The sequence below is a fragment of the Elgaria multicarinata genome, chromosome 5 (genome assembly GCF_023053635.1).
Source record: "Elgaria multicarinata webbii isolate HBS135686 ecotype San Diego chromosome 5, rElgMul1.1.pri, whole genome shotgun sequence".
Classification (NCBI taxonomy): Eukaryota; Metazoa; Chordata; class Lepidosauria; order Squamata; family Anguidae; genus Elgaria; species Elgaria multicarinata.
In genome coordinates, this window is record NC_086175.1 from 40780921 (window position 1) to 40801686 (window position 20766).

At 38.7% G+C, this 20766-nt stretch overlaps 1 protein-coding gene across 2 annotated transcripts; it reads left to right on the forward strand.

Moving 5' to 3' along the window:
* The first annotated feature begins 88 nt into the window (after positions 1-88).
* On the forward strand, positions 89-20675 carry CDC16 (cell division cycle 16). 2 transcript variants are annotated; one of them, XM_063126184.1, is made up of 18 exons: positions 89-186; positions 2476-2530; positions 3106-3203; positions 4857-4895; positions 5826-5966; positions 6778-6937; positions 8251-8345; positions 11005-11138; positions 12590-12669; positions 14020-14069; positions 14780-14853; positions 15077-15202; positions 15578-15730; positions 15914-15977; positions 17470-17531; positions 18252-18387; positions 18839-18929; positions 20171-20675. In XM_063126184.1, the coding sequence occupies exons 1-18, from the start codon at positions 139-141 to the stop codon at positions 20434-20436; spliced, it is 1872 nt and encodes a 623-aa protein (XP_062982254.1). In that variant the 5' UTR covers positions 89-138; the 3' UTR covers positions 20437-20675. The 2 variants fall into 2 exon arrangements, with proteins under 2 accessions (XP_062982254.1, XP_062982255.1); XM_063126185.1 differs by lacking the exons at positions 89-186; positions 3106-3203.
* Positions 20676-20766: the final 91 nt, after the last annotated feature.

Genomic DNA, 20766 nt, shown 5'->3' on the forward strand with positions numbered 1-20766 from the left:
TGGGGAGCCCCTCGGCAGTGACGAGATTTACGACAGGAGGGGTGGGGAGGAAGTGGGGGAGGGGAGCAGGGCGTGAGGACGGATTAAGTCAGCCTCGTTAACCGGGTCTTCCTGCGGGCGGGCGCGCACAGCAGAGAGATGAATCTGGAACGGCTAAGGAAGCGGGTGCGGCAGTACATAGACCAGGTGAGTTCAGGCGGAGTCTTCTCCCTGCCTCCCCTTCGGCGCCCGTCGTGGTCACCACGGCCCCTCTTAGCACAGACGACGCATGAGGGTTGTTTATTATTTTCCTTTTCGCCTGAGTTCAGTGGAGCGCAGCGCTCGCCTGGCATGTAGGGAGGTCTCGGGCTCAACCCCCTGGGTAAAGCTCCAGGTAAAATAGGGTGACCGTATGAAAAGGAGAACACGGCTCCTGTATCTTTAACGGTTGTAGAGAAAAGGGATTTTCAGCAGGTGTCATTTGTATGCAGACAGCGTCTGGTGAAATTCCCTCTTCATTGCAATAATTAAAGCTGCAGGTGCCCTCCTCTCTTTTGTACCTGGTCAAGAGGGCAGGACTCCTGCAGCTTTAACTGTTATGATGAAGACAACATTTCACCAGGTGCTACATGCATTCAAATGACACTTGCCGAAATTCCCTTTTCTATACAACTTTAAAGATACAGGAGCCCTGTCCTCCTTTTCATATGGTCACCCTAGGTAAAAGGACCAGGTGACGAGAAAGAGCCCCTGCCCGCGAGTCATTGCCATTCAGGGCAGGGTGTATTGAGCACTAGGTGGAGAAATAGTTTGACCCGGGGTAACGCAGCTGCCTGCATTGGCACCACCAGTGAAAATGAGCTGGCATAACTTGCTTCGTGGTCACATGTATGACTGTAAGATTTATAGGCCATTTCTTATGTGCTTTATGAAAAGAAAAACAAAATGCAACTCTTGAGTGTTGCTGCTCTCCCTTCTTGTGCCCCAGTTGGGGTTCCAGTTTTGGTTTTCCTGCCGTCCCTCTTACTGCCAGGAGCTCTGAGCCTTTTATACCTGCATAAGGCAGTAAAATGACTGGGGAAGTTGGACTGGTAGAATTTTTGTCTGATGTGCAACATTTAAAAACACCAGAACTGCTGCCAGAAAAATATATATATGTGGCAACCTTTTTGATGGTTCAAACTTTTGTGGTGTTTTTAAATTGATTAATAAAAGCTGTGTTGTTTTGGTTTATTTCAATCATCAAGTTTGCTTTTTGAAAATGATTTGGTTAAAAGCGGTTTATGATAGATACAAACACAAAAAGTATACAATAATAGAACTAACTATGGTTTTGTAAGTGTGCCAGATCAGGTTAAAACACTGCTAATGGACCGGGAGATCAAATCCCAAATCGCAGTTCAATCTAGGGACACAGTTCTGGGCAAGACACTGAACCTGTTCAGATGTCATGCTCAAAAATGCAATCTACTGTGGGTTAGAGTGTTGTGTGGCAGGTATTCCCCCATGATGGACCAAGTACCTACACCCACTATCCACCTCCTACAACAGAGCTAGTAGGCATTCACAGTGGTTCCCATGTCATCTGACAGGAACTCCATGGGTTTTTGTTTTTTTGCCATGATTTGGCACACAAAAACAGTGGCAACTATAGAGCCCACTGGCAAGAGTGACTGCCACTTCCAGCGATGCTCTTGTGACCATAGAGTTTCTCTATCGTCAGCGACTATTTTTTTTACCCAAGCAGATGCTGGGCACCTGTTTAGGGTGCACAGTTAAACTGCTTGGAGGAATTGCGAGTAAACTACCAAGAGTGGGTAGTGGAATCATGAGGTGCTACATGGTTCCATGATTGTCTGACAGACCTGTTTGTTGGTTCCATTACCCCTCCCCTCTTTGTGGTTCCTCTACCTACCCATCCTCCTTGCACATGTGAATAGGCCAATATCTATCTCTTAGCTTCAATTGCATGTCTGTAAAATGGCAATATTATTGATCTGTCTCCCAGAAGTGTGCAAATGAATACGATAACATACAAAACACTTAAGAGCCTTTAATAGAAAGGGAATCCTGGCCTGTGCAAAGTTTTTAGATTAGAAGGTGTCTTTAATACAAAGAAAATGCTCACAACTGGAGATCAGGACTGCTGATTATTGTACAAAACAAGTTATTCATACTATAAGCTAAAGCACCTACAAGACAATAACGGTGTCTACACAGTATGATATAGTTGTTAAAGTGGCAGAACTGGGGAGATCCAGGTTCAAATTTCCACTCAGCCATGGAGCTCACTGGGTGACCTTAGGCCAGCCATTATCTCACTACCTTCACAGTGTTGTTGTGAGAATAAAATGGGGTGGGTGAACTATATATGCTGCCTAGAGCCCTTGGGTGAAGGGCAAGATATAATGTAATATGAAATGCATTTGTTTCCTATAAACAAATTGTAACTCCTGAGGATTTCTTCTTTTTCTTTTCTTTTGCCCCTAAAACCAGCAACAGTATCAAAGTGCCCTATTTTGGGCAGATAAAGTAGCATCATTGTCGCATGGTAAGTTGCATGTTTTACTTTTAATTATAATGGTTCAGCTTTTTTTTTTTAAACACCTTTATGTAGTCACCTCTTAATGAACTTTCCTTTCCTATGTAATGTTCATTTTTCAGTATTTCCTCAGATTGATATGGCCTGGAATAAAAAACTTGCAGCATTACCATGTCCCACAGTCACTGGGGTATAGTAGACATGGTCTGGCTTGGGTTGGTGCCAAAAGTTTTTTGCATAGAATTCCCTGTGTGGTATATCTTATAGCAAATGGTTGCAGTGCCTGTGTCTGATGCACATAATTCTCCAGAAGTTTGGCAATATAGCTATTGTTTGCAGATAAAATGCTGCAAAAAGTGCTGTGTAAAATTCTGTTGTTTTAATTCCATGTTTCAACATTTTTCTGAGACTGAATAAGATATGAATTTTATATTGTAGCTTAATTTTTTTCCTATAACAATATTGACTTTGCATAAAATAAGTATTTATTATCTAATTGTAAAATATAAAATGCAAGCAAAATCAAACTCATGAGTGTTGTGACTTTTAGATCTCATGTAATAATGTTGTGTGGTTATTTTTAGAAGATCCACAGGACATTTACTGGCTGGCTCAGTGTCTTTACCTTACAGCTCAGTACCACAGGGCGGCACATGCCCTTAGGTCAAGAAAACTAGATAAGGTAAGAGACTGCAGACAAGTCCTGCTACTTTAATTTTTTTAGCCTTTTGCTTTACAACAGAATTGGAGGAGCATAATCCCTCAGGGATAATGTGTTGGAGACCATATACCAGTGGCGGGCAGGGTCAGAGTCAAAAGTGGGTATGATCACTCTACTCTCTGGTCCTGTTCACATGATCACTGCAGCTTAAAGGAACTCCTCCCTATGCAGCCTGCATGGAAGCTGAGGAGGAGAGGCCCTGGGGACCAGATGGAAAGCCTCTGATGTCCATATCTGACACATGGATTGGAGGTTTCCCATCCCTGCATTGCAGCTTTCTAAGCCTAGCATTGTCAGACCTCCCAGTTTTTCCACCTCTCATGGAGAGAGGCGTCGAAGAAATAAATGCTGGTTTTACTGTTGGTTTTATTATTTTAATTGCTCTTTTATTATGATTATGTTTTTACTGCTTTCAATATTTTTAATACTTTATTGTTTTTAATATTTTATGTATTTTATTGTTGTAAGCCACCTTGTAAGGGCCTCTGCCCTGAAAGGCAGCCAAGAAATGTTTTAAATAAATAATAAAACAAATAAATAAGATGGAACAGAACATGAGGAATTGTTGAAAGTGTGGTTACATGGGTGGAATTAAACCAGAACTATGGAAGCCATGTTGTAAAGTGAGAAATAAAAATAGCACAGTAAATAGTTTTTTTAAACAAACGAACGGCAAGATTGTTCACAGATGCTTTGCTGAAGAAAACAATGGCAAGTCAATATATTTAGTTTTCTTAATTGTTTATGTAGTTATACAAACATGTCTAAACTTCCTTTCAGATCTAACAAGCACTCCCAAAGTGGTTTGCAATAGGTTGGATCAAGATTTAGTCATACTTGGGATCAAAAGGACTGAAGTTAGCAATGACTAACTTAAGTCTCATTGGGTCTACTCTAAATATGAGGTTCACCAGATGAGCATTTTATCGCATGCTCGCTACTGCCCACTTACGGATGTGCACGTGTTCTTTAGACTACTTCGTCTGCCTCCCGCATGCCTTCCGCTTCTGCTTGTTTTTCCATTGCAAAATAGATCCCTTTTAATCTGTTTTTTTTAAAAACAACAACAACAACAGACTATGCTGCAATCTCCTGCTATGTGCAGGAAAAGCAGCTTGATAAAAACAGACTCTGAATGGGCCACATGGTCTTTGTTTACTTCCTCTTTCAAATCCGGGAAGAATGAGGAAGTGCGAGAAGCGACAGTAGCAAAACTCCAAAACCAAATGTAAACAATAAATAGGATTCAGGAGTGTTGGACAGGAAAACACAGCAGTGTAGGAAAATCTATATTGGAAGTATTCCATCACTTTTTCTGAGTTTTTCTTTTAATTCATAAATAGAATTCTTTCAAGATTAAATGAAGAATAAGCTAGCAGCATCTTTGTAGGCGATAGGAAGAAAACAAGTTCAGTTCAGTTATAAAGGAAATGAAAAGGTGATTTAAGAGTAAGCAGAATTGATCAAAAGACCTAAAATAAATGGGAGAATGAATGAAGACTATGAGCTATAGGAGGCACAATGCTATGTCAGGCATCAGTTCCTTCACTCTTAGTAAAAGACTACACTTTCCCAAAGTGTAAAATAATTTGAACTACTTTTATTTATTTTTAGTTATTTGAAGCGTGTCGATATCTTGCAGCTAGATGTCATGTAAGTATTTATTTATTTATTATTACATTTTTATACTGCCCAATAGCCGAAGCTCTATCGCATGGCAGGAGTGATTTAAAATATACATTTAAAAATCTGAATTTTTGTAACTCCTTGTTTAAAAATATACCTCACTTCAAAGTGTAGCTTGAGTTCCATAATTATTTTAAATCTATGCCCAAAAAAGGCTGAAGACAATTAACATTATTGAATAATTATAAAGACACTGGCCAATATCCAACTGTGTCATTCCGTTAGTGCAAATGCTGCTGCTCTAGCAGAAACTAGGTTATGAACTATGTGTAAGAGTCCAACTAAAGTTATGTTTGCACAAGTGCGGATATGCAAGTGGTTGTGCATTTTGCTTGCACAGCCCATTGCACCCATTGCATGCCCTGTGTTGTGCCCATAATGACTGCTCAACAGAATGGGCAACAGCTTGTGTAACAAAAAATGTCAGCAGAGTTTGCGGAATGACACTGTTGGATACAACCCACTATTTCCTGTCCTGAAGCAGCACGTTTAAATAAGGTACAGTGGAAGGGGGGCAAAAGAGGAGGAATGAAGGAGGAAGCTGGAGGCTATCTAAAGTTTGCCTCTAAAAGTGCAAGAGCAAAGAATTAGGGGAAAGTAGAGAAATGGAGACTGAAAAAGACTAAACAAGACAAATAAGTAAGGTAATTAGAATTAAGAGAACTGGTATGTGATGAATAGAGACTTGGAGGAATTTATAGATTATGAGGTTGAAGAGACAAGGTTTAGGTCTGTTATGGTTGTAACAAGCAGAAGCAATGTATGTGTGTAAAGTTATGTTTCAGCATATAGTAAGACACACAACCTGCTATTGGGTGAACTAGAAAACATTTTAATTGACTTTTCATTGCTGCTTTAATCATAAACGGTCACTCAACTTTGAGTTCCTCTGTGTAGTATGCTGCAAAAGAATATCAGCAGGCTCTTGATATTCTTGACATGGAAGAACCAATCAACAAAAGACTATTTGAAAAATATTTGAAGGATGAAAGTGGACTGAAAGACTGTTCCAGTGACTGGGAGGTTTCACAATCTTCAGTGAGTAAAAAATAAATGCGTATAGTGCTTTAATGGCTACAAGAGGAATAGTTAGGACACTTCATTACAAATTAATGTCAGCACAGTCTTCTGTTTTAAGGCTTAAATCTTGGCTAGGTAAAAATCAAGTATTTTATATTTATAGGAGCCCCCACAATACAAAACATTAAAAAGAAGTCATGTATCACGCTCCCACACCTTTATGCCATAAGGATATCCACAGTGTAGGCATAATGTATCCACTGCACTAATTTTATAATGGCCTGGTTCAGACAACACGCTAAACCATGCTGCTTAACCACAAAATGGTTAAGGGAATGCCCTTAACCATTTTGTGGTTAAGCAGCATGGTTTAGCGTGTTGTCTGAACCAGGCCAATGTGTGAAGCAGCCTGTAGTGCAGGGGTGGGAAGATTTTTTTCTGTTGAAGCCCTCTTGGCTAATCTTCCTGGGGGCCATATATCAGCAGTTTGTGTGGCCAAACCCAGCAGAGTCAGAACTAATATTGGGTGGGTCATTCCTTTACTCTTCCTGCTACCCATCTCTCTCTCTCTCTCCCTTTCTCACCCATTGGGCTGCCAGGGAAGGGACATATTGCAGGTCTGAACTGCTCATAAGCAGATAGCTTTTGAAATTAGGCTAAGGCCACAGGCTGCCCATCCTTGCTCTAGTGCATTGTGTCAATAGGCTATTGGAAGATAGGCAATCCATTGTGGTGGAAATGTTTTTTACTTCTCAGGTTTGATTTGTACTCAAAATCACTTTGCAAACACTGATTCAGTCTTTGACCCCCAGTCATCCTTTCTCATCAGATCAAGAGCTCTATTTGCCTTTTGCGGGGAAAGATCTATGATGCCCTGGATAATAGGACCCTGGCAACATTTAGCTACAAAGAGGCCTTGAAACTGGATGTCTACTGCTTTGAAGCATTTGACCTCTTAACATCACACCACATGCTGACAGCAGAAGAAGGTTTGGATAGCAGTTTTCCCATCAAAGATGTCTGAAAAGTCACTCTTGATAGAAAATGTTTTAATAAACAAAATGTTAAAAGCTCCTGATTAGAGATACTGGTTTTAAGTGAATGGCTAACATACAGTGCTCTTTATTTTCCACATAAAAATGTATTTGAAGCCAGTGCTGCAGTGACGTAAAACCTGAAGCACTTGCTCCACTGGTAAAGATAATGCAGGCCCTTCCTCTAACACTAGTATAAAATCTAGTCCTTTGATTAGCATGGGAATTTTTTTACTGTAGTTTTAAACCGCCCAGCAATCGAATTTCCCTGGGCAGAATCGTACTACCGTTTTGCTTCTATACCTTTCCCTGCATGGAACAGGCTATAACAATCTCCCACAATCTGACACCCTCTACGTGTGTTGGAGCATAGCTCTCAATCCTTAGCCACCAGGTTGGGGATGGCTGGGCTATATAATAGTCTTTATCAAACCTTGGGGCAGGCCTGTCTTTTTGGATATGGGATATGTAAGGGGGCTGAGGAATGTCAATATTACAGGAAGGAACAGGATTTTGCGTTGTCCAGCTTTTCAGCCTACTTAGGTCTTGGCTTCTAGGACGAAATGTCCCCTGGCAAAGGACCCTCACTGATTCACATTATATTAGTAGGGACTACTGTATCCACACTACCTTATCCCCAAAAGGTAGTGCTGCTGTTAATTTCTAACTGGAGTTCTCTGTGGATGATTTTTAGGAAAGGGGTCATACCTTGCTATTCTATTTCTCTTCTAACACCTCCTCGACTAGTAGTCCAAACTACAGGTTCTTTCATGTAGTAAGACTAGGCTGCACACAACTGCAAATGAATCTTTAAATGTTCACCTCTGGAATAGATTTTAGGCGTCAGATTGTGGGATGTGAGGTATAAAAGTTAGAGGAAATTCAGAAGGGGAGCTCAAGTTCTAAAAGATTGGGAGACACTGCTATAGAACCCATGTGTATATACTATTCTTTGTAGCACTATAATTGTATAGGGTAAATTGTATGTGATCAAATATAATAAGTTACATTGTTATGATGACTTTCCGCTTAACCTGAGATTTGCTGCAGGAGCAAGCAAGTGCTAGAGAAAAGATATGCCAGTTGCTGTTTAGTTTAGTATAACAAAGCATGTTATGTCGAAATTGCAGTGAGGTGCAAGATTCTTATATGCTATAGATCTCTTTATAGAAATAGGAACATTCAGTTATTACTTATATATTTTTACTCATCTTTTCTCTGTACTCTAACGTTTTACTAGAATTCGCTTTTGTTACTGATGTTTTTAGAAAAAGAGCTTCTTGAATCACTACCTCTTGGAAAACAGTGCACAGAAGAAGAACAAGTATTGCTACATTTCCTGTTTGAGAATAAACTCAAAAAGGTAAGATTCCTCTTAAAATCAAAGTACTATCTTGACTTCAAAGGCAAATATTATAAGATTCTGTTACATAGATTTTAATATAATCAAGCCTGTATGTTGCATTTTAAATTTTATTATTTGGTTCTATTTTGTGTTTTATCAGTTTATCACCAGTCGTTGCCACCTTGTGTACTGTTAATCAATTAGAATTTATTCTTCAGAAACTTTCAGTATATCAGTTAATGATGTTGAAGGTCAGAACACAGGTCAACATGTGAAACTAGTCAGGTTCAGCCGATCACTTAAACTGTGAAGCTTCGGCTCGTTCCTCCTTTGTGTTAAGGGGGGAAACTTCCAGACTTGGGGAACTGCGGTTTTAATGAACTGTGGTGAGAATAAACAAACCAGGGTCAAACTGTCTTTTAAGATTCTGGTTTGTTAACTAATTTTGATAGGAATAAATCACAATTCCCCAAGTTTATATGTAACACAGAACCAGGCCTATGACTTTATCCAAGAGTAATCTGTATTCATTTGAGCAAGCTCAGGTGCAGTTCTCTTAAATGACATTAGGTTGGGCTAAACATTTTGTGTGTGTGAGTTCCTATTATTATTATTATTATTATTATTATTATTATTATTATTATTATGTTTTTATACCGCCCAACAGCCGAAGCTCTCTGGGCGGTTCCTTGACTGCCTAAGAAAATCTATAAGGGCGCAATCCTATCTGGATAGTCGCCAGCCTCCAAAATTGGAGGCTGCTGACTATCCGCTGCAGGGCAGCTGGCGCATGGAACTCCCATGCTCCAGCCACCCTGCATTTTTGCCCAGTGAATTTCAGGGAGGAAAGGAGACTGAGACCCAATAGGACGCTACACAAAACTGCTTCTGTGGTCTCCTCCCTTCCCTACCCCTAGGACTACTCTCTCCGTGCTCCGTTTCTGAGTGTAGAGATGTAGTTGGTGTTGCAAGATATCCGCCAGCTACAAGGAGGCAAGAAGAAGCATTTCTGGGCTTTGAGGTCAGAGCCCTGGTTCCAACCTTGGTTCCCAGAAACTGAACAATCCTGTGGCCCCCTAGACAGTGTCTTGTGGTTATAGGATTGTCCCCTAAGGTAGAAGAATTGATGGAGAAGAGAGTGAGCCTTCCCTTCCATTCTCAAAACAAGTCCCCAGTCAATTTTAAGTCTTGCTTTTAAAATAGAGGTGCTGCTTTACCTCCATCTTCAATGCAAATATACAGTGAAATGAAGAGGGATTGGAGTGATACATGGCAAATAAGTACATTATATAAATAGAGATAGCTGCATAATACCATTTGTAGAGTCTGGTTGAAATTTAGAGGTTCTATTCTGCTAGAGGGCAGGCTACTGGCAGTCTGGCATGTTAGGCAGGAACTAGCAAGCTTTCCAAAATACCCAAGAGTACAGTGTGTGTTACTTGAGGAATGAAAGGTGGGTAGTATTCAGCAGGGGCAGCAGAGATAAGTTCAGAGCTTTCCCAGAAATTGTGTCTTTATGAGAGAGTAAAATAAAAGGCTATTTATGAGTTAACGATTGAAGTATGTCCCAGAGAAGGAGAGAAGACTTCCATTTCACTTGCATTGTGAAGTGGAAGCAAGCCAGAGGAGGCTGCACAGTGATCCTTCAGAATTGAGGGAGAAAGGAAGGGGCTGAAATGGTTGGTAGGAGAAAGAGAGAAGGGTTCACAGAGAGAGGTAGTTATACTCTTCCTTCCTTTTGCTCTGTTCAAAACATAGGATCTTCTGTGTCAGGGTAAAAGGAGAGGCAGAAAAAACATACAGTTTTACTGGGCAGAAATAACTGAAAGTGGGAGTGCAGGAAAAAGGCACACAAGCTGGAAGCAGACCTCTTCTGGAATTGCTTTAAGTTCAGGAATCTAGAAGAAAGGGCACCAAACTGGGAGTTCCAAAAGCTATTCAAGCAGAGTGTTGGCAAGCAGAACAGCCCTTGCAATCACATTTTGAAAACTCACTGAGTTCAAGGCATCTAAGGCAATTAAAGTCTTAGAAACAGAGGCCTTAACTAGACCTAAGGTTTATCCCGGGGTCGTCCCTGCCTGCTCCTGGGATCCCCTGTGTGTCATTTACATGAACAGGGATGACCCCGGGACGATCCAGGGATAAACCTTAGGTCTAGCTAAGGCCAGAGACTGACAAAAGAGTGAGGCTATTCTGGATTTCTGGTTTACAGGTGAACAAATAAGACTATTGTCTTTTCTTCATTAACAAAAGTGTATGTGTGTGTATGTGTGCAGAGTGGTGCTTGACTTTAGGGGGGCTTAAAGTACTCCTTAAAGAACATAGAAAGTTTCAGGGCTCTCAGTAGTCAATTGATGTGATACAGCATGTCCTAAAGGGATTAGAAACAGAGGGAGATTAAGCATTACCAATTCTTTGAGGTCCTAAGCCAATGTATAGAGGATGGGATTTTTGTTTCTACATTTCAGTGGAGGAGGTCAGTAGGAATCTTGAAATGCATTTTGTCCTAGCTTGCTATAACTTTCCAGGCAACTTTTCAAGACAAAATGAAGACTTTTGAGTCAAGATGATACTGTTTGGACACAAAATGGAGATACGCCAATGTTCTTTGGTAACAGACATATTTTGAATCTGAGCTGCTATTTGGTTCTCTGTTGAAATTTCTTTTGTCTTTCAGTATAATAAACCTAGTGAAACAGTGATTCCTGAATCTGTAGATGGTCTTCAAGACAATCTGGATGTAGTAGTGTCTTTAGCAGAAAGACATTACTATAACTGTGATTTCAAAATGTGCTACAAGCTTACTTCTGTGTAAGTACAGAGACCAGCCATTTTTAGGAAATTGTATTTATTTGAGATCACTTTTACAGAACTTAACTCAATTTGTAGAACACATTAAATATATGTTTATCCTGCATTATCCTTTTGCTGAGAGACAAAAATAGGGTTCCTTATACTAGAAAAAGATCTCTTTAGCTTGAAACAGCACATTTTAGTCTTAGGCTCTTTGTGAAGTTGGATTCAGTTAGAATATTAGCCATGCTAGCTGGAGATGAATGGAGCTGTAGTCCAACACACCTGGAGGACACCACGTTGGAGAAGGCTGCCTGAAAGCTTTTTTAAGGCTTCAATTGTCATCAGTGTTTATACACTGTGAATGGAGACCATGGCTTGCAGCAATATATAAGTTAAACAGAGCAATCCTATGCATATCTACTCAGAAGTAAGTCCTGTTGAGTCGGTATGAGATTGCAGCCTTAAGGAAGTTCACAGAAGGCAAGTTTCCTTTCCCATTGTCCTCAGTGTGGCCACCTGTGCCCCTCCAAAAGAATTTCCAGGAGGTGGAAAACCCTTGTGATCAACGTGGGATGGTGCACAGGGGGGCTGTTGGGGGAGGGGGAAATTGCCAAACCTGAACAGTTCCCTTCTCCCCAGAGCCTCCAGGTAGTTCATGTGCCGCCCTCCCCGCAAAGTCTCTAGACAGGCTTTGCAGGGGGCACAGATGGCTGGGGTGGGAGTAGGATGAGAAGTGTAGCTAGGAGGCCTTTAATATTTCAATTTTTTAATAATAGCATATAACCTGTTAGGGCAACTTTTCTAAGCAAGAAACTTATTTATATTATGAATGGCGGTGCAGTAATAGGCCAATTCACATTGCTTTCTGAAAAAGGTAGTATATACAGGTCTTCCTTTCACCAGAAACTAATGTGAAAGACATTGCTTTTTGCCTTCCCTCTTGCTTCTAGCAAGGTGACATCCCCGACACCAGCACTTATCAACTCCATGCTTTCTGTGTCTCTGGATCGTTTTGGAAGCATAGCCCTAAGCTTGGATTCCAGATACATGTTTGACAGAGACACATAAAGTCTGAATTGGATGGCAGTAGGAGTTATGGGATGAAATAGTGGACGAGAGGAGGGTTAAGCTCTTGTATTCCCACCCACTGCTTTCCCACTGCAAATCCCCTCCTCTAGCCAACAGCTCATTGCCTTAGAGAAGCAGCAGCCCAACTTCCCAGGGACTTGATGGCTGCCAGATGTGTACTTTTGGCCAAAGAATTTCTGAATTTGAATGAAACTAATATCTGGAGATGGGAGCTTAAATAAAACTATAGTCTTTTTAGTATCAGTCTGAGTTCTTGGGAGAATGGGAGGAATACAAAAGTAACAAACAATTTTACAATATATTACAACAGTAATTATCTATTTGTGACTGAAGTAACTTAATAAAAATTGGAGCGTCTTATTTGGGCTTATTTTTAGAGTAATGGAAAAGGATCCATTCCATGCCAGTTGCTTACCTGTGCATATTGGGACTCTTGTGGAGCTGAATAAAGCAAATGGTGAGAGACTGTTTAATACATGTTGAAAACAAATACATTATTTTAAAAGGGTTTAAATCTTTAGTCAACCAGGGTAGCCTTAGCCAGTCGTTATCTTTCAAGCCAACTTACTTCACAGGGTTGTTGTGAGGATAAAAAGGAGGATGAAGAACTATGTATGCCACCTTGGAGGAAGGTGGGATATAAATGTAATAAATGTGAGATATTGTTAGATAGCTATGAATATGGAGTAAACTGTTCTACAGAATCCATATTTAATTGATTTGATGTAAACTACTAATATTGACATAAAGACTTCCTTAGCAAGATTTCATTCTTGTAGTTAGTTATTTTCTAGTGTGGATGAGTCACATAATTCTACTGGTTCTGCATTTAAAAACATATTCTTTTTCGCATTTAAATGTAGAGACATCCTCCATTAGATGACATATTTGCGTTTTGTACCTTATAATTAGCAACTGTTCATACAATTCTGGTTAATATTCCTAATTTTACATATTTAAATTCATTTTTCCTGGTAGTCCATAATGGGGAAATGTGTACATTTTTAGTGTAAGTCAGCAGAAATATATAACCATGACTCATTTATGCGGTAAAAAAGTTAAATGCAGGAATGAAATCTTGCTAAACACCAAAGTATGAAGGCCACTGAGATGCTTGTTTCTAGCAATAGAGTTGGTATTTTATTATAAAAGTAGATCTCTCTGCCTCCCTCTCCTCTAAATCTCACTTTGCAAACAAACGCCCCCTAATTTCACTTTGTACTGTATGTGCAAAGATAAGAAATCTCTCTCTCTGACCAAAAAGCCAAGGACGAATTGGCATTCCCTCCCCCAAACACTGCGATTGGAGGAGAACAAAACAGGGAGGGAGAGTGCTGTGGTAATTCAGATGCCAATATCAATTATCAAAACTACCCCACCCCACTCCATGTTCCTTATTGGGAGGTTTTCAATTAAACACACCACACACACAAAACAAGTCAAATAATTTTGGAAATGTTAGAAGCTCTGATTGGGCACATCTCTGCTCTGAAATTATTTGATGGGTTTCGATGTGGCCAATCTCCGCACTGGAAGATCAAATCCTCCGCGGATGTTCGCGGTTACCAGATAATTCCAGGGTGGGGAGCACACCCCTAGTAAGTACATTATTATTTTTACTTAAGTATGTATGTTTAGTCATGATCAAACTGGCAAAGAGGTATAATAGTTTAAATTCAAACATTTGGCCAGCTTATGTTGATTATCATTATTTTTTAAAAAAAGAATTAGTACAGTATTTCTGAATTAATGCTGTGTTTGACACATATATTACTAAAACGTATTTTTCTCCCTTTTCTCTTCCTAGAACTGTTTTACCTTTCCCATAAACTGGTGGATTTGTACCCAAATAATCCTGTAAGTTATATGTCTGTTCTTTGTTCTGTAAATGTGACATAAATGTCACCAACAAATATTTAAAATTAAAGTTAAGACACACATAGTAGCAGACAGTCTTAAACAAAATGTTAGCCTTGCTGGTAGTGCCACTTTTGTAAGAGCTAGATTAATGTTCTTGAGCTAAAATGGTATAAAATATAGTAAGTAGGTGGGTATGTTATGCTCCTCATCACTTGTGATGTCAAAAAGCACTATCCACAAGATGTTCGTGAAACAGTCACAAACCACTCAGCACTGACAGTTGCAAATGCTTGCTTGGCATCATTGCCATACTTTTACAGCAACAAAATATTGTGGACTGTGTACTGAGGAAATAGAAATTGCCTTAACCGATGCATACTCTGTGTGTGACGGAGATCTGGATACTTTACAGAAAAGATAGTGACAACTGTGCACATTTTGAACTTGGGGAAAGGTCTATTAGTCATTTTAAAAACAGATAATTTAAAACTCCCTGTGGTACATTAAAATGTATTTAAGAAATGAAGATGCTTCTGATGCTGTTTGTTTGTTAAAATAAAAATGTTCTCTAACATTTGAAATGGAACGACTGCATGCATTATGTCTCTAAATTTGGAATATACGTAGAGCTATTTAATTCCAAAAACTATGTCTAAATGAAAAGTAGTATATTTTTAATAGTAACGATGCATTGTAATTTTTATTAGGTCTCCTGGTTTGCTGTAGGATGTTACTATCTCATGGTTGGCCATAAAAATGAACATGCCAGAAGATACCTTAGGTAAGTTTTACTTTATTTTATTTAGCCTTAGGGTCTCAATCTAAGTTCAAGAGCAGTCATGCTTTTAGAAACCTTGTGCTATAAACCTTGATAAAATAAGTAAGGTTCAAGTGACTTTAATATTTTGAAGACCAGAGGTTGCAAAGTTTAGTAAATTTAAATTATATTTAACATTACCGTTTTCTTTGGCCCTAATTTTATCAGTCTGCTTTTTATGTTTTAGCAAAGCTACTACACTTGAGAGAACATATGGTCCAGCATGGATAGCATATGGACATTCATTTGCAGTTGAAAGTGAGCATGACCAAGCAATGGCTGCTTACTTCACAGCAGCCCAGCTGATGAAAGGGTATGTCAAAACAATCAGATTGCTAGGTAATATGAAAGCAGTTCAACAAAACTGCCTTAGTAAAGGAATATTATGATTGGAAAAATAATGATTTTAAAATGTAATTAAAATAGAAAGAACATCTACCCTAAGATATGTATACAGTGTTTGACTCATACTTGGCAAGTATTTGTTGCTCACAGAATACCTACACATCTATCCTATCACAACATTATGGATCAGTTTATCATACTTGTATAACATCAGTTCATGTTTTTATCAAAACGAGTCATATTGTGTCCTTTTTTTCTCTTGTTGAAAAGTATTCACATTATTATTAAAGTTATAGATAAAGTTAAATGAAAAATGTTCCCATTGTCTTAATTTTTCTTGCAGCTGCCATTTGCCCATGTTGTATATTGGGCTGGAATATGGCTTGACCAACAACTCAAAATTAGCTGAACGCTTTTTCAGCCAAGCTTTAAGTATTGCACCTGAAGACCCATTTGTTATGCACGAAGTTGGAGTGGTAGCATTTCAAAATGGAGAGTAAGTTTCTTTTTTAATTGTAATCTTTTTGTGTAGATAGAAGATAAATGATAGTTTATAGTTTATAATTAGTCCACAAGACTAAGGGAAAAATCCCTTTTCATTTATAATAAATTGTATAGATGGCTAATTTGACTTATCAATTAGACATGGATCAGTGAGTGAGCCTTTTCTGTCTTCCAGCTGGAAAACTGCAGAAAAGTGGTTTCTTGATGCACTAGAAAAGATAAAAGCCATTGGAAATGAGGTATTTTAAATATACGTTTTTTAAAGTCTTTTTAAATATGGTTGCTCACATCCTTGCCTCTTCCACTAATGCTTTGAAAGTAGGGTGCAGAATCACCACATGTGCAGGAGCCCACCAAGCACTGTGCTTATGGTGTACAGTATCCAACAGTGTCATTCCGCAAACTCAAATAGTGCTGGAGGGGCTCTGCTGAATATTTCCATTGTGCAAGCAGTTCCCCCTTATGCTTGCACAATGCAAGAGTTATGCAAAACTGCTTGCACAACCACACTTGTGCAAATGTAACTTTAGTTGGAGCTTGGTCTTGTGCATAATTCAGAACCCAAATGGAATGACACATTTGATTACTTCCCAAACACATTTGATCCACCTCCCAGAAGCATCACCATCCCATCTATATTGCAATCAGCAAGGCATATCTGTGTTTTGATGTTGCTGTTATTAAAGTGTAGTTTTAAGACTGATTTTCAGTGTTAGGGCACCCCAAATGATGCACAATATATTCAAGTGCAATAAATATAATGCAAGAGTAAAACAATAATTCCAAGTCAATCAAAATCAACAGTATAAAACAGAACTACAAAATCAGGAGATAAACATAGCATCCTTAGTTGTCATAAAAAGCAGTATAGAAAAGGATAGTCTTAGGTTATCATGACCAAGCAATGTCATGATAACCCAAGGCTTTGTTCTTCCCTCTGAAGCATTCACCAATCTAGGCTCTGTGATACAGGTTATTCTTGGTGAAAGCTGGAATATGATCTGGATTGTGGGTAGGTGGGTTGCCTGTTGCCTTTTGGGGAGAAGTTGAGGACTTTTGTCTATCACAGACTGAGAAGACAAATGCAAAGACTGCACTGTTAGGTCACACATATTGGGTGGTATGTGAGCTGGCATTTTGTGCAGTGCAGGTGCTACACCTGTGGAGTGATCTTCAGTGACTGATATGGCCTGAGGATGTTGTAATTTTTATGCGCTGGTTGCTAAAGGGAACTGTATGTCCTAACTTCCCTCACCAACCCGGCATGTATGTTATGAGTGACATAGGGCTCTAGCATAGCTGCACCTCCTAATCTGTATGCAAGGGGGCAGAACTATAGCAGTTACATAACTGTCATTAGCCCACTATTCAATTTTAGTTCAGATTAAAGTAATTATACATAGGTCTGGATCAAAATAATCACCTAACTCATGTAGGTTTTTCTCAAAATAGCTGCATGGGAAGCCTCTTTAAGAAACTGAGTGAAGCTTTATAAGTAGTTTGCAATATGACAGAGGGGGTGAGGTTCTGTCATATAAAAGGAAAAATGTAAACAAAATTCCACTGAATCATCAAAAACTTTCTGGAAACTATCCACAGTATTTTGTTGCAAAAGGCTTTATATTTCATGAAAAGTTTTCAAATGGCATGTAATCCTATATTGCATGAAAGCTGATATATTTTTAACTGCCTGCTTTCCATTAATTTGATGCAGTGCTGTTTGTCTTATAGGTGACAGTTGATAAATGGGAACCTCTGTTGAATAATTTGGGACATGTATGCAGAAAGCTCAAGTAAGTCAGGGCGGGGGGAGGGGAAACTATTTTGACTAGTAGTTGTTAACTATTCTTAATTGTATAGGGTTCCTGTTTTACAAAATCTTATGCTTGTATTTAATTGTTCATGAATCCATTGTGTGCGTGTGGAATGTGGCATACAGCATGGTATTCTAAAAATCTTAGCGATTACATTTTTTAAAAAAGTGAGCTTCTGGTGTTTGAAGAATAGTGAATGCTCTGAGACCCAAAGAACTGGATGGGGTTTCCAGTGTCCGTGTGTGCATGTGTGTTTTACGAATTGTATTTCCTAATGTTACTTCCTCCTAGAATTTTTTTTTGTTGCACTGTTAACTTGTTTGGCTCTGTATTTCAAAGAGAGAAGAGAGGATATTAATCAAAATGAAGTAACATTTTTAGACAGGAAATATCAAGGAATCTTGTTATTGATAGCATGCATGTATTATATTGTTGTACTTATTTATTTATTATTTATTTATTTATTTAGAATATTTATATACCGCTCCCCATTGAAAAATTTCGGAGCTGTGTACAAGATAAAATGAAAATGAAAACAGAATAAAACAGTTAAAACAAAATTTAAAAGAAGCAAAAAAAAGAAATCCAAGGCTACATATTAAAGAAAGGCTTCTTGGAATAAAGATGTTTTCAGGAGGCGCCAAAAGGAGTACAAGGTTGGCGCCTGCCATATTAATTTATATTTGTTGATCCTAACAGGAAATATGAAGAAGCTCTTGAATATCATCGACAAGCTCTGGTGTTGATTCCTCAAAATGCTTCTACTTATTCTGCCATTGGATACATACACAGTCTGATGGGGAACTTTGAAAGTGCAATTGATTATTTTCATACAGTATGTACAGACTTTATTTGTTTAGGTAAAAATTATTTAGAGTAAGATCTCTTAAGTTAGAGGTTTTAAGTAATACAACTGGAATCTGCAATAAATAAATAAATTGCCATGTGTAGTACTCCAGTATTCCATTTCTCCTCCACTCTAGTTTTCTGTTCAATATCCTCCAACGCACACACACAGTTGGCTAGCATTTCATGACCATTAAGCATGCTCAGTCCTTGTTCAACTGTTTTGAGGAGTGGGTTCTCTTCTGTTAGGAATTTTCCTAAATATTCTTTTGTACTTCCGCAATCCTGAGTCTTAAATACCTACCTCTTTTGCATTGGTGTTGTTTTAGCTATGTACAGACCACCACGTAAGAGAACTGAGATTACAATTAGAAATATATATGCCATTTCACTTTTCTTGATTTGTTATTTTTGTAATTTGTAATTTTATTTTTAAACAGGCCCTTGGTCTTAGAAGAGATGATACTTTTTCAGTTACTATGCTGGGACATTGCATAGAAATGTATATTACCGATTCTGAAGCCTACATTGGTAAGTTATCATTTTATTACTGTTTTTGAAAGCTACTCAAATCATCCTATGCCACTGTGGCTGTCAGTACAATTGTGCAGTTTCACTCAGAAGAGTATGTAGTGCATACAGCTATTTTGCCATAGTGAATGATGATTAAAGTTTATTAATGATGATGAAGTTGAAGAAAAAATAAACAGTTTTAGAAGGTTGGAGATTGGTTTTCTTGACATGGCACTTCACATTACCTGAAAGACTGTCTCCTCCCAAACAAGCCTGCCCATGTTTTAAGATCTTCAGGGGAGGCACTTTTGTGGGCGTTCTCATTAGCTACTCTGAGATTCTGGAACTGTTTTTGGATGATCATGCAGGGGAAAGAAGCCATCATGACCTCCCCCTGTCCATTTGCATTATCCCCCACGATGCAGTACGGGTTGCGGTGTCATCTGAACCTGGCGCAAAGCATGGTGGGGGTGACTTCATACCTACCCTGCAACCAATGATGTGTCATAGAGGTTGCAGGGTGGGTAGGAAGCCACCCCCGCTGTGCTGCATGCTGGGTTCAGGCTGTGCTGCACCATTGGGGATTATACAAATGACAGCCAGAATGGCTTCTTCCCCGCCTGCGCAATCACCCGAATACACCCTCTCTGTAATCCTTCTGCCACCAGGCAAATACATTTTTATTCAGACAAACCTTTGGCATATAATCTTGTCTGTTGTAGAATGGGATTTAATTGTTTGATGCTGTTTATTTCTTTTATTGTTTTAAATTGTGTTTTTTAATTCCTTTTTGTTATATTTTAAATCAGAATTTGTTTTTATCTGTATTTTTATTGTTAGCTGCCTTGAGCACCATTGTTTGTCGGAAAGGTGGGATGTAAATTAAATAAATAATAATCCTCTAGTTATGGTGCACATTATGATTTGGCTAAAGACCTATAGATTACAGTAATGAAGTATGGATATAGTGAATATTATCTTTAAAGTAAGATAATATCACAAGACAGAGAGCAGTATCCAATTGTACATGAGTGCTAACATAAATTATGTTGCGCTAGACCTCATGCTTGGCGCCAATAGCATTCACTGCCACAATGGGTTTTCTGGGGAATCCCATAATGCCAGTTAATGCTATTGGTGTAGTGCTAGAGGTCCCTTGTACAACTAGATAATGCCAAAGAAATAATAGTCTAACAGTGAAAGTAATCTCATGACAGAAATTAGTATATTAGAAAATTAATCTAGAAAATCTCTTTTAGGAACTGCAATTAAAGATAAATTAAGGTGCTATGATTTTGATGTGCATACTATGAAGACATTGAAGAACATAATTTCACCTGCGTGGGATGTATTGGAATTTGATATAGAAAGGCAAACTCTAGAAGAAAGTAGCATCATGGCACTGGAAGCACCACATCAGAGGAAATCTACCGAAGCGCCTCCTCCACTAGATGAAACTTTTGAAATTGAAATGAATGAAAGTGATATGATGTTAGAAACATCAATGTCAGATCACAGTACATGACTTTAAAATGCTGGTGCCGCATCATTGTGTAAAGTGTTTAAGCAATTTTGTCACCTCATGCCTTTAGGAACCTGTTATTTTATATGATTACATATGACTAATATTGACATTGGAGAACTGCCCAAGATGGTGGCAGTGTATTTGTTTATACCTATTCTACAAAATAATCATGTATTTTTAACTGTTAAGTGCATCCTGTGACTGCTATTATTAAAAGACTGTGAATGTTTAAAAAAGCACTTAGTTTACAATATCTTCATTTCTGTGATAGTGAGCTGGTGCTTTGGCTTTCTTAAATTTATATATTTCCATGTTATATATGTGACATAA